The 14,134-nt window shown below is 40.2% G+C and overlaps 1 protein-coding gene across 2 annotated transcripts; it reads left to right on the top strand.

Moving 5' to 3' along the window:
- Positions 1–833: 833 nt before the first annotated feature.
- On the top strand, positions 834–13,994 carry LOC127657451 (arginine/serine-rich protein PNISR-like). Of its 2 annotated transcripts, none has more exons than XM_052146211.1 (12): positions 834–911; positions 1,492–1,615; positions 1,708–1,869; positions 2,243–2,475; positions 3,552–3,720; positions 3,820–4,010; positions 4,986–5,129; positions 5,212–5,311; positions 5,935–5,988; positions 6,378–6,569; positions 12,252–13,299; positions 13,656–13,994. In XM_052146211.1, the coding sequence occupies exons 2-12, from the start codon at positions 1,525–1,527 to the stop codon at positions 13,684–13,686; spliced, it is 2,415 nt and encodes an 804-aa protein (XP_052002171.1). In that variant the 5' UTR covers positions 834–911; positions 1,492–1,524; the 3' UTR covers positions 13,687–13,994. The 2 variants fall into 2 exon arrangements, with proteins under 2 accessions (XP_052002171.1, XP_052002170.1); XM_052146210.1 differs by having other exon boundaries at positions 12,249–13,299.
- The last annotated feature ends 140 nt before the right edge of the window (positions 13,995–14,134 follow it).

Genomic DNA, 14,134 nt, shown 5'->3' with positions numbered 1-14,134 from the left:
ATAAATTAATATCTCCTCTTTTTTTTTCTCCATAACCAACTGCACTTGCACAATTTTGTTTTGTAATGTTAGTCAGCTATTTAGCACATAAAATAAAGCATGAGGGGTTTATTTTATTTTTTTGACAGATCAAATGAAGTTGTCTTCACCTTAACATATTTTAACCATTTGTCGTGACAGAATCTATCCATGTTGGTCAAGAAGTTGATCCTTTTATTTAGATTCTGTAATAACTCTGTGTCCAAATATTTAAATTCATAACCAGCCATTTGAGAAAATAGACCCCAATTAAATAATGCCCATGTTTAAATAATATATTCTGTCAATATTGTTTATTTTAATAAATTTTTTAAACCAAAGTTTATAATAAATAGTCACGCCGCAAAACTTATTTTACTCTTATTTTACTCTCTTAATTGCTCTTGAACATTTTAACAATTAGGATAGTTAATTTCATATTTAAAGATAAGGTGTGTCTTGCTGTTCCTCTAAACACTGAAAAAAAGACAGGACAAAATAAATTAATATGTGTTTTTATTACAATTATAAAATGCATGCCATGTCAACTGGACATATTCAAAATGTGTCACTTTCGTAGTGATTGTATAATTTTCTGTAGTTTGTGTCCAGCAAAGGGGAGCTTAGCTTGTTACTGCTGCTTAATGTTATCATGACAGACACCTTGATATAAAAAATATTTTTAAAGCATATAAGCCCTGAACACCCCATGACACTTTTTCTCTCATCAAATAGACTTTAGTCTGACAGTTCACAATTTCAGCCTGAGGTAAATAAGAGTCCCTGTATCAGTATGCCACTCCGAGCATCCACTAGAGAGCTTCTGTTGCTGGTATTGTTTCCGGGTCATCATTCATCGCCATTTTACTTGTGAGAATCTGAAATCTGAAGAGGTAAGAGAGCACAACGTGTCTGCAAATCTTCAAACCCTTCTAAAGTTTCAACCTTGATATTGCCATCAGTTGCGACGATCGGTGAATTAGTGTATTTTAACTGTGCCGCTGGAACAGAGTTTCTTTTAATGGTTGTTGATGTTTGAGAGGTGCGGCCTAGCGTTTGCATATTTGGTCGTAAGACGACGATTATATTCATTTAATTCGTGCCAGAATAATATTTGGTGAAATACAAATAAAGCATTTGCATAAAAACACAAAGTAAACTACAACGAATATTTGTTTAAGGATAGAGGCATTCATACTGGCTAGTCTGGGTGTTGCTAATGTTTAAATCGACTCCTTGTTTAGGGGTGTGTGTGTCTCCGTATGCAGATGTGCGTTAAGTATCTTTAAAGGTAGAAGCAAGGTTACTTGCAATCAAGCTTAAATGTTACACTTGAAACCACCCTTTGCAGCCTGTTTTTTTATATGCTTATATTTTACGAACCTGTGGATTGCACAAATAAATATTGTTTATATATATATATATATATATATATAATTGCACAATTCTTAGTATTATGTTTTATTTTACAAGTTGGCTCCAAGCATAGGAAACACAAGGTGAGAGATGTGGGAACAGGGAGGACAGCCCTGGCCACAGTGGCCTCTGGGATCACAACAGCAGTGGATGCAGTCCTTTCAGCATCAGCAAGATCCAGGTGAAAAAAAAATATTCTTATTTTTTATCAGGTAAAAGTTGTTTGTGTCAATACAACAGTATGGTGGAAGTTATTGATGACTGTTTATGTAGGTCAAGTTGACTGGGCTGCTTTAGCACAAGCATGGATTGCGCAGAAGGAATCCAATGGAGACCAGCCCAATGGACAGGAAATGCAGAACATGGAGCCTGCACCCCATAATAATCATGGGGCCTTTCCGGGCGATCTGAATTTTGCCAGAGGATGGCAACCAGGTGAGACTACCTACCCTGTTTGATTGGAAGGACCACTTGAAATCGTATCTTGTGGATTTAGACATTTAAAGGTGTGGTGTTTCATTTCTGTGGTACCAAAAAGAATTATAGTCTTGTTTGAACAGCTCGACCGGGCCAGCATAACAACATTGGCCAGTGGCATGAGTTTGAGATGGGACTACTTGTTTTCTGAGCGGTGGGAAATGGGGGAATGTTTGAAACTTGTTTGATGACAATTATGCAATTCTGTTGGGTGCTGAACTTAGCTGAACTTTGAAACAAAAAAAGTCTAGAGCCAGTGATGATTGTACTAAACTATTGCTATCTTTCTTATTTTTTTTTATTTACAATCGTACTTTCTGATTGTTTATAGAGTGGGGAATGCATGGCCAGCCTCCCCCTCTGCCTCCAGAACAAATGTGGATTCCATCTGGGCAAGGACCAATGGATGTCATCAACCCGTCAGAGGACAGTAACAGTCAGGATAGTTTGGAATTTCCTGGAGACCCACACCATGGGGGCTTTCCTCAAAATAGTCATGGCTTTGGGGGCCAGCCTGAACCTTACCCTATTGGCCCAGTTATTGTCAATCAGTTTGATTATCAGGTATGCTATCTTAAGCCCAGAGTGTTCTTTGGTCAGACGTAAACATGGGTGTCTGCGTACAGGACATATAACTCAAATTTGTCATCGGTAGAGAACTCTAAACTCAAAGTATGCACCTGGAATTGTTTGCACTAATATATGGGTCCACAAGGTGTCAACCATGAGCCAATGCTGTAAGCGCTTGAAGATTAATTCACCGCTAAACAACTGTAGAAAAAGGTGGAAATGACAACAGTGGATGCGCACATCAAGAGTGTGTTTGTGAGGAGGTCAGAAGATACCAGCATTTATAATTCGATTCTAAAGGACTTTAAAGACATCTAAATGGCTCTGAGCTCCTGAAGAGAAATAGTCCAGTATCTCATAGCAGTCAGAGCGTATATGCATCAATCTCTTGTGTATGCGCACACAGTCAAATATAGTATACTTTAAATTTTGAGCATTCGTGTGTACGCAGACGCTAAACATTCGCATCCAAATCGATGTATACTGTGGGTTTTATGTCTGACTGGGAGATCATTAGACATTATTGTCTATCTTTTAAAGGATTTAAAATGTTATCTCTGTCCATCTTTTCAATACAATTGCAGTTCATAGTGACTTTAAAGCAATGTTCTGAGTTCAATACAAGTTGAACTCTGTTAACTGCATTTGTGGCAAAATGTTAATTACCAAGAAATCCTTTGTTTTGAACCTGAAACATTCCTTTAGCTTAAAACCAGACATAAAGTATCATAACAGTAGTCTATGTGACTCTTGTGTCATACTCAATGTCTTTTAAAGGCATGCTATAGCTTTTGGTGGGAAAGTAATTTATCAGTGAAAATCTTGACTTTCGTGGCACGTTCAGGAACGCTTTGAGAGACACTCATTCACAGTGGCTTGCATGTTCATGTAGGAACTTGTGTTTTGTGCTGCTAAAAAATGTATGACCTCAAAAGAAATAATTATACAGGCTTGGAACAACATGAGGGTTAGTAAATTGTGACCGAATGGGTGCACTTTCTTTGGTGCTCCTGACTTCTCAGTTTCAGTCACTTATATTCAGGTATTCCTTCATATTTATTTGATCATAGCATGGAGCAGCGCCTACAGGGACAGCATATGGACCGCCCTCCTCTGGGTTTCACACACCTTACTGGGCTGAGGGTCCTCAAAACAGAAGAGACCGGCTCCCTGGCTTCAGACCAGAACGCCCCAGATCCCCTAACCAGTTGGGACTAAAACCAGAGACGCCTACTCTTGGTGAGTACAAAAATGCATGTAGTATGCATTCAGTATAGAGAAAGCCATTGTTGTGAAAGTATGCAACAAAAATGCATGTTTTAACATTGTTTGGTCTAGATGCTGTTAAAAGAAGGACATTGCCTGCTTGGATTCGAGAAGGCCTTGAAAAGATGGACCGTGACAAGCAGAGAAAGTTGGAGAGGGAGAGGATTGAGAAGGAACGAGTTGAATTGTCAAATGATGAAATGGATAGCGATGTGGTAGAGGAAGAAGGTGATGAGCCTCGGTTGCCACGCAAGAGCAAATTTGTAAGCATCTTTTTGGTACCTGTTTACAGGGAAGAACCTGCTGAGATTACTTTGGCAACTGTTGCACGGGGAGCACTAACACACACATAAACAAATATTTGTTGACATAATCATGATTTTCCTCATTAATTAAAAAGAATAATTAATCCACATTTTTTTTTTTCATAATTTACTCTCTCATGCCAACTCAGATGTGTATGGCATTTTTTTTCTTCTGCAGAATGCAAATATTTTTAGAAGAATATATCAGCTCTGTAGGTCTCATACAATGAAAGTGAGTGGTGGTCAGATCTTTGAAGCTCCAAAAAGCATATAAATGCAGCATTAAAGTATTCCATATCACTCCAGTGGTTAAATTCATGTCTTCAGAAATGATTTTATAGGTGTGGAGGAAAGCAAATAAATATTTATGTCAATATTTTTTACCATACATTTTCACTTTCACATTTTAACACCTGTTTTTTTTGGCGATTGGCATTCTTCGTGCATATTGCCACCTGGTCGGGGCTGGTCAAAGGTTGAGATATATGGTAAATAAGGACTTAAATATTGAACTGTTTCTCATCCACATATATTACAGTATAGCACTTATGAAGACATTAATTTAATCACTGTGGAGTAGTATGGATTACGGTTATCCTGCTTTTATATGCTTTTTTTGGAGCTTCAAAGTTCTAGCCACCATTCACTTTCATTGTATGGAACTACAGTGCTGAAATGCTCTTCAAAAAATCTTTTTGTTCTGCAGAAGAAAGTCACACATCTGGGATGGTATGAGGGTGAGTAAATTATACATTTAAATTTTTAGGTGAACTATTCCTTTAAGTTTGCCTGTTTGTTGGCTATTATATATGCAGGCCCAGTCCCTCTTTTTGCACACCAACACTGAAACAACATCTATAAATTATTTCCGGCGCTAAGCTCATCCATAACCGTGTGGTATCTAGTCCAACCCTCTACTCTTCTTTAATTTAGGACAGTGATGATGAGGATGGTGAAGATGATGTTGCCGGAGAAGAAGTATTTGGGAGGAGGCAGGAATTTAGTGGCAGAGCATCTCCTGTTCAAGAGGACCAGAATGAACCAGAGATGACGGAAGAGGAGAAAGAATTTCAGCTGGTCGGTTCACACACACTTTTACAATAAATCTCACTTCTCAACTTTTGTGATGCGGCGCTTATTTTTCTTTTTCTTTTCTCAGATGCTGATGACTAAAACCCTTCTCACTGAAGTTCTCCTTGAAGTCACAAATGAAGAAATCCTCCTAGTAGCCAAAGAGACCCATCACAAAGCCACAAAAGGTCTGCTCCTGTTCACTTTTGTCCATGCAGCTGTGCCTTCAAGCTTGATGTTGAGAAAAAGCCACAGTTTCTTAGACTTGATGTTTTTGACTGATATTTGAAGCCTATTTTGTCTGACTGGGCACCAATGTAATAGTTTATTACAAGCAAAATTCTTCTTCAGCCATTCTCTGCTAATGCAATCGAAGATGAAAACAACCCACAAAAGGAGGATGTTAAAGGTTATATAGACACATTTAAATGCAATCTTTCCACTATTTGCGGACAGAACTTCCAAAGGGGTCCCGGTCAAATCAGTTCCCAGATTTACTTCCTATAAAAAAAAAAAAGTACTTGCTTCTGTGTGCTAGACGGCTTCTCATTTTGAAAGTAACATTGCATTAGTACAGATAGGTTTTCCCCACCTCAACTGTATGCATTTTGTTTGACAGACTTTGTGATAACTCTCTTCTTCTCTCCATCTTTTTTATTTATTTAATTTTATTTTTATTTATTTTTGTGCCAAAGGCAGCTCTTATGAATAGTGCATATGTGTACCCTCATCTCTAGAGACTCTTGCCTATGCGAAAGTGGTGGCAGTATGTGTTTTAACATGTTGTTCCTGTTGTTGATGTGAATCAAAGCTCCTGCAAAACAGCTGGCACAGTCAAGTGCACTGGCTTCTCTGACCGGCCTCGGTAAGTGTCTTTACATTTTAGACCGACGGGGGTTAGGGGGATCAAAAAGGGAGAGATTGACAGGGTGTGGGACAATTTTAGAGCATAGCTCTTTATTTTTCCTCCTGTCTCAGCTCTCTAGTGAACTTTGTTACAAGATTCTTAGTTTCAGCAGATCTTCTCAAAGTGGTTAGCTTCCACCCTCAGTGTCTTGGAATTAATTGCAGAGATTTACATAATTTCTTGATAAGATTATTAAAAGCATGCTTCAATACACAAGGTGGACTATAGTGAAGAACGTAATGTTGAGGGTGAGGAAGGAAGAGCATTGGGGGAATGAACTGATAGTGTGCGACTATTAGTGCCTTGCTCCTGGTGTACGTTATAAGAGAGGGGCTTTGTTGCCACAGGCGGGCTGGGTGATTACGGATCTGATGAGAGTGAGGATGAGGAGCGAAGCGCAAAGGGGTCTGACTCATCGGACACGGACGATGAAGAGCTCCTGCACCGAATTCGGCTGAAGCAGGACGCCTTCCGTCGCAAAGAGAGGGAGCTACTGCAGCAACAGGAGAGGCTGGCACTGGAGGGACAGGCTGAAAAAGGTAGGTTGATCCAGAGGATACAAGCTGGAAGATTTTGTTTAAAGAAATGTTCTTGGATATTGTCAACTTAAGGTTTATGCTCTGCATCTGTGACATGTTGTCAATTACCACACTGTTTCACCACTCGTTTTATTAAATGAATGAGAAACACATTTAGAGGAACACACAATGGATGCCTAGCAAGTATGCTGGCCAAAGGGTTTAAAAACTTACATTAGTATTATTAAACTATGTATTTTGCAGTACTTGAGCTGTTGTTAAGTTGTCTAAAACCATCATATAGAAGCTACTAGGTAAGTGTTTCCTATGAAATTCCTGGGGCTGGAATTTGCAGAACTCAACTCTGTGTTAAGAATGCTTTAATAATAGTCATGGCCAGTGCTGGGTAAGGTTCTCTTATTAAAATAAAAATAAGCATAATCCTTTATTAAAGGGATAGATCACCCAAAAATGAAAGTTCTCATTTACTCACCCCATGTCATCCCAGATGTGTATGACTTCTGCAGAACACAAAGATTTTGTAGTAAGTATCTCAGCTCTGTTGGTCCATACAGTGCAAGTGAATGGTGACCAGACTTTTGTAACTCTAAAAATCGCAAAGGAAATGAAGTAATCCATATGACTCCAATGTTTAAATCCATACCTTCAGTAGCAATATAAAAGGTGTGGGTAAGAAGTTCTGTAACTTCTATAGATATAGTGTTTACACTCAACCAATTAAAAAAAAAATTCAAATCCTGTCTACACCAGACATGAGTGGTGCGTGCCGACAGTAATCAGCCATTATCGCTCCACATGCTGCTGCATGCCAACAACACAAACAGTTTAGAACGTTCATTCAGATTCGTCCAGTGTAGATCGCCTCAAGCCGTTGCAATGCGACATCGTTCACGTCCGGTGTAGATGGTGTAATTAGGTTGGCTTGAAAGAACCAACACACTAATCTAGTATTTAAGATTTATTATTAGGGCCCAAGCCTTGAAAAGGCAAGGCCCTATTGTTTTCGTTAGGATGACTATGATTATTATTTTTTTTACGACTATTGGGGCACTTTTGGGGCTCTTAACGTGCTCGAAAACTCTTGAAACTTTGCACACGGGTCAGAACCCGCGGCCATTAGGGCCGGGCTGAAGCTGGTACTGGGCGTGGCAGGGGCTCGACGGCGCCCGAACGGGTCCGAAAACTTGGTCCATAAATCAAACACGCTTGCATGTAATAATATGAAACTCGGTACACATATAGATCTCATCGTTTCATATATCCTTCATACTTTTACTTTTTACCTCAGCCCAACAGGAAATCGTCTATTTAGGGTTGTTTGGAAAAGGCATGCAATGGAATTTGAAATACTCCTCCTAGAGAATTCCACCAATCGCCACTGAAACTCGGTCAGCATGAAGTCAAGACATTGAGGATGAAAAGTTGCCGGCGGATTTTTGATATCTCGAACGGTTTGGCCGTGGCGAGGAAACGAAATGATGGCATGAAAAGAGAAACAGGAAGTGTGTTATAACTTCTGCATACATTAATTGATCTCGATGAAACTTCAGCAGTTTGTTCGCTGTAAGAGCCCGATCGCATGGATGTTACTATTGTGAGTCAAAGTTATAGCGCCACCAACTGGCAGAAGGAAGTGTGTCACTTTCAAAATGCTTTGAAATCACCCTCTTATTTTTACCCGATTTACTTAAAACTTTTGGTGTGTAATGTGAACACACGGCAGATGTAGACATGTGAAAGGATTATTGATATCTTTGATACTGTTGCCGCGGCAACGCTTCAAACTCGAATATTCTTTTTTGATGCTTTTGAGACTCTTAGCATACTTGAAATTGCATGAAACTCGACAGACACATCACATTTATTAGCCAGTAGACATGTGCAAAGTTTCAGAAACGGGCGTGGTGCAGGGGCTCAGTAGCGCCACCTTTTGAAAAAAGTGGGGGTTGCTTTACACTTTGACCCACAGTCACAAAACTCAGTAATTATATTGTTCTCATCGAGCCGGACAACTTTCTAATTTACAGTCATTAGCTCAGACCAACAGAAAGTCAGATATTTTGGTTTGAATGTGGATGTTTTGGAGAATTTTCTCTGCCTCTCTCACTGACCCTACGTCTCTCTGTGTCTGGGGGAGGGGGTGATTTGGCTGTTGAATGAGAATGCTTTTATTTTGGTTTTTCAAGGTTTTGGGGCCCTTAACGTGCTCGAAAACTCTTGAAACTTTGCACATGGCTCGAACCCGCGGCCATCAGGGCCGGGCCGAAGATGGTACCCGAGCGTGGCAGGGGGCTCGACAGCGCCCTGGAATGGGATTCGAACACTTGTCCAGTATATCAAACATGCTTGCATGTAATAATATGAAACTCGGTACACTTGTAGATCACATCGGGCCGAACAACTTTCGTGCTCTAAGTTTTACGCTAGCCCAACAGGAAGTCGGCTATTATGGGTTGTTTGGAAACACATGCTCTGGAATTATATATATTCCTCCTAGAGAATGAATCCAATCGCCACCAAACTCGGTCGGCATGAAGTCAAGACATTGAGGATGCTACATTCGGACGGATTTTTGATATCTCGAACGGTTTGGCCGTGGCGAGGAAATTGATTTAGGACTAAAAAGGACACATGAAGTGTGTTATAACTTAGTTAGTTCTATCTACAGTTACAAAACTCGGCGTGTATATTGTTCTCGTCGAGCCGAACAACTTTCTAATTTACAGTCATTAGCTCCGACCAACAGAAAGTCAGATATTGTGATTTGAATGTGGATTTCTCTGAATTTTTCTCTCTCTGACAGACAGACCTGCGATTCTGTGTGTGTGTGTGTGTGTGAGGGAGGGAGGGAGGGAGGGAGAGGGAGAGGGAGAGGGGTTTTCTCTGTTGGGTGAGATTTGCATTAAGATATTGTTTTTCAAGGTTTCCGGGACTTTTGGGGCCCTTAACGTGCTCAAAAACTCTTGAAACTTTGCACACGGGTCAGAACCCGCGGCCATCGGGGCCGGGCTGAAGCTGGTACCGGGCGTGGCAGGGGTTTCGACAGCGCCCCTTGAACGGGGTCTGAAAACTTGGTCCATATATCAAACATGCTTGCATGTAATAATATGAAACTTGGAACACTTCTAGATCTCATCGGGCCGAACAACTTTCGTGCTCTAAGTTTTACGCCAGCCCAACAGGAAGTCGGCTATTATAGGTTGTTTGGAAACACATGCTCTGGAATTATATATATTCCTCCTAGAGAATTAATCCAATCGCCACCAAACTCGGTCAGCATGAAGTCAAGACATTGAGGATGCTACATTGCGGATGGATTTTTGATATCTCCAACGTTTTGGCCGTGGCGAGGAAATTAATTTATGAATAAAAAGGACAGCATAATAATGAGAGCATAAAAGCAATCCATACGACTCCATTGGTATAATTCATAATTCCCACAGTGTACTTGCTTGTTATATTAGCTACTACAAAATATATAAATACATTTACTATCTTAACTTTAATGATCTACTTAACATAATGATAAATAATCGTAAAATATGATATCGTATGCTATGTATTGTGAATACACCCATGTTAAACATAAAAATGTACTTCCATTGCATATCATAGGAACACATAAGCGTAAATTATAATTACATTAATAAACCTGTACAAAGACCTCCAGATAAATACTGGCCTTCTGGATTAACACATTTAAGTGCTGCAAAAGATATTGGCCTATGACATCCTATGACATTAAAAATTATTCTACATTTGAATTACCTCATAGATGTGACTATTGTGGTTCACGGTCATAGGCCCTGTCCCAAATGGCACACTTCATATGAATTTTCAGTCTTGTGTACTTATTTCATGTGTCCATTAACTCCATGAGACCGTAGGGTGTCTACTTTTTCATTTTAGGTATCAGAAGGGTGCTCACGCATACTTTGTGTTTGATATGTGCCCTCGATGCGCACTTTTGCAGAGCCCATACTGATGCAAGCTCTACAGCACACATCTTCTCGACAGTCAAAGCGAGGTTACGTTATTGCCCATCGTGCACAGCAACCCTAAAGGCACGGGGGTGGCGGTGCCACCGGCTTGGGCCCGCCATCGCTGCTTGCAGCTATATTTATTATTATTGTTCTTAGATAAAATGATCAAGAGTAACTCCTACAGTTTTTAAGCTACAAACACCAAATTCACAACAGACCTTCAGGCTTTTCGGATGTTTTGTTATCTTTTCTAACTGATCGAAATTACAGTATTCCCGTATCGGACTTCCGATCAGGACTGTTTTTAAATTGACTCCCATTCAAGGTGTGAAGTTTTCCCTGTAATAAATCCTTTTGAGGATTCAATCTACTTAATATCACCCCACCACTCCATACTTTCTATTACTTGATCACTTCATTTTCTATCTTTACATCACTCCACTCATTTTGTTCTTCCTTTCACTCCATCACTTTAACACCATCAAAACCCATTAACTTCCATTCAAAATGGTTTGCAATGGATATCTCCTGATCAGAATGTTAGAGATTTCAGGTAGTAGGTCCAGTAAGCAGCCTTTATTGTTTCACCCTGGCAACTGTCTAGCAACTAGATGGACATACCCTAGCAACCATATAGCAAAGCATCTATCTCAGCACCACAATGCCAAAGAGACTTCAACTTTGGTTATTTGTCTCAGACCAACAAATAGCCTTTAAATATCATTTAAATATTTAAATAGCCACACCCTAGCAACCATTTAGTGCACCTTAGCAACTAAGTAGCAAATAAATTTTTTTTGCAGTAGAACATTGTAGAGACTTCCGGGTTGGGTAATTTACTCAAGCTAGTAATCCCTAGCTAAATGCTAAAACATGCTAGCACCACTTAGCTTAGTGTTAAAACATGCTAGCAACGCCTACCTTAGTGCTGTCACGTGTTAAACATGCTAGCAAAGCCTAGCTAAGTGTTAAATCATGTTAGCAATGCCTAGCTAAGTGCTAAAACATGATAGCAACATACAACATGCTAGCAATGCCTAGCTAATTGTTAAGACATGTTAGCAACATGCTAGAGACATGCAAACAATGCCTAGCTAAGTGATAAAACATGTTAGAAACATGCCCGAGACATGTTAAACATGATATCAATGCCTAGGTTAGCATTAAAACATGTTAGCAATGCTTAGCTAAGCATTCTATCTATATATCTATCAATACACTTTCAAAATAGGCTTTTTCAAGCCAACCTCAAGTTTGTCAAACCTTTTCAGTGTAGTTCCTCTTATTGTTGTATGTAAGGCACACTTGTCAGTACCTCACATTTCCTTCAGCTGTCACAGAAACACAAACTGTTCATATAAACAGTTTGTTTTAAAGGCATTCTACATATTTATTATTTTATAAATGTGGTTATTAACTGAATAGAAAGACAGTAGTTGTAATCTGATTATAAGAATTTATAATGTAATGTTATTATTTTTGGACTTCAAATTAATTGGGCTACAGTAACAAAGTACTTTATTTACAATCTTCCATTAAGAAATGTAAATACATTTTCAGCTCATTTATGTTCACCGAGGGACATGTCACAGTATGCCATAGATGTGGTTATTTGATTCTTCAGTTGCAAATAACCTAAAATGTGTGCCTAAAACAATTGTTTGTGTGTGTGTGTGTGTGTGTGTGTGTCTTCCAGAAGATTTGGCATCAGACCGATTGAGCAGAGAAAGGGCAAGTTATGAGGAGGAGCAGTTAGATTCCAAACACAAACAGGAAGTTAGGGAAAGGGAGGCAGAGCCTACAATAGAGCGACGCAGGTCGCGTAGTGAGCCAGAGGTCAATGAGGTCAAGCGGGCAGTTTTGAGCAAAGAGCATACAGTACGTAACGGAGGAAGTGCCAGCCCCTCACAAAGTGAGCGACGTAGTCGAAGCTCCAGTTCCAGCTCTTCCAGCAGCCGGTCCTCTTCATCCTCCTCATCCTCAGCCTCCTCTCGCAGCTCCTCCCGCTCCTCCTCACCTCGAAGAAAGAGGCGACGCAGCCGCTCTGCCTCATATGGTGCTCGCAGACGCAGCCGAAGTTGCAGCTCTCGCAGACATCAATCTGAACGTGACAAACTCAAAGACCGGAGGCGGAGCAGCCGCGATGGCAGCATGGATCGTTCCTCTCATCACAGGAAGCGCAGTCGCTCACGACAGCGCAGATCTAGCCGGGGCCACAGGAGCAGGTCCAAAGAACGCCCCAAAGCTAGCCGCAGCCAAGAGAGGCGGCGCAGCAGGGAACGCAGGCGCAGCCAGAGTCGCAGTACTAGCCGCAACAGGCGGAAACAAAAAGTCCCCAGTAAGGACAGGGACAGGGACAGAAGGAAAGAGAGGAGCCGGAGCCATGAAAAGGATAAGAAGAAAGAGAGAGAATTAGATAAGAAGAAAGACAAACAGAAGGGCAAGGAGAAAGAGATGGTGGTAAGAGAGGAAGACAATGGCAAATCAAAGAGGAGGGAGCGTGAGAACACAAACTCTCACAGTGAGCGTTTCTCCCGGCAAGACAGCAAATCTAGCAAGAAAGGCTCTGCAAAATCTAGCAAGAAAAACTCTGAATCTGATTCCAGCAGGAGTAGGTCCCCTTCCCCTGAGATTAGCAAAGAAAAGAAGTCTAAAAAATCTAAATTTAGTCGATCTAGGTCAACGGAAAGATCTCACAAGTCTGGTAAGAAGGCAAGCCGCAAACACAAGTCTAAGTCTCGATCAAGGTAGTATTCCTTTTTTTCTCCCTTTTTATTGTTGAAATGTTTGAATTGATTGTGTTGACATTCAGCTATTGCATACTGCAGAATCGAAACTAGGTCAAAGTACATTTTTAAACTTCAGTCATAGTTCGAAGGCCCCCTCATGGTTTTTGGTCACGTAATGATGTATGTGTAATAACTGAATTGTACACATGGATGGTTTGTAATTCCAAAGATTTTAAGATGCATTATTTTGATTAACCCCCCCCTTTTCACATTTAGTGTTTATCCAACAGCTGTTTTAAGGTGTGTGTATTAAGTTCTGGATCTGTTATGTGCTATTGATTACACTAATAGTCTGTCCCACATTTCTCTTCCAGGTCCACATCTCCCAGCCGACGCAAGCGCTGAGGGGTGTTCAGCCTCTGATTTGTGCACTTTTAAAATTCCATGAGTTAACAGGCTTGTCTCATTATCGAGGCAACGTTGTAGGTGAACTCTCCACTCCAAACCCCCTCACTCCCCCCCATTTTGTAAATACATGGTATTTTTAAGTGTTCTCTTCAAAACAGGACATTTTGAATGATAGATTTTTGCCTTGTATCATGCAAAACTATGCGTTCAAGTAGTCAATAGAATCTTGAAACTGTAACCTTTTAAAGCTCAACACATGAGGAAATAAAATCTTGTTTAATGTAAATTGTCCAATAAAACAATGATTTTTTCTGTCTGACATGGCCTTTCGTTTTGTTTTTAAATATCAATATTCTCTACTGACAGCTATTGCTGTGTTTTGTGTTTTTCATAGTGTCACTTCTAGAGATTTTTCAGGTCTGGCTGGATGTACATTTAAGAATCT

Source organism: Xyrauchen texanus, chromosome 17 (assembly GCF_025860055.1).
Source record: "Xyrauchen texanus isolate HMW12.3.18 chromosome 17, RBS_HiC_50CHRs, whole genome shotgun sequence".
NCBI lineage: Eukaryota > Metazoa > Chordata > Actinopteri > Cypriniformes > Catostomidae > Xyrauchen > Xyrauchen texanus.
This window is presented reverse-complemented; position numbering and strand designations above follow the sequence as displayed.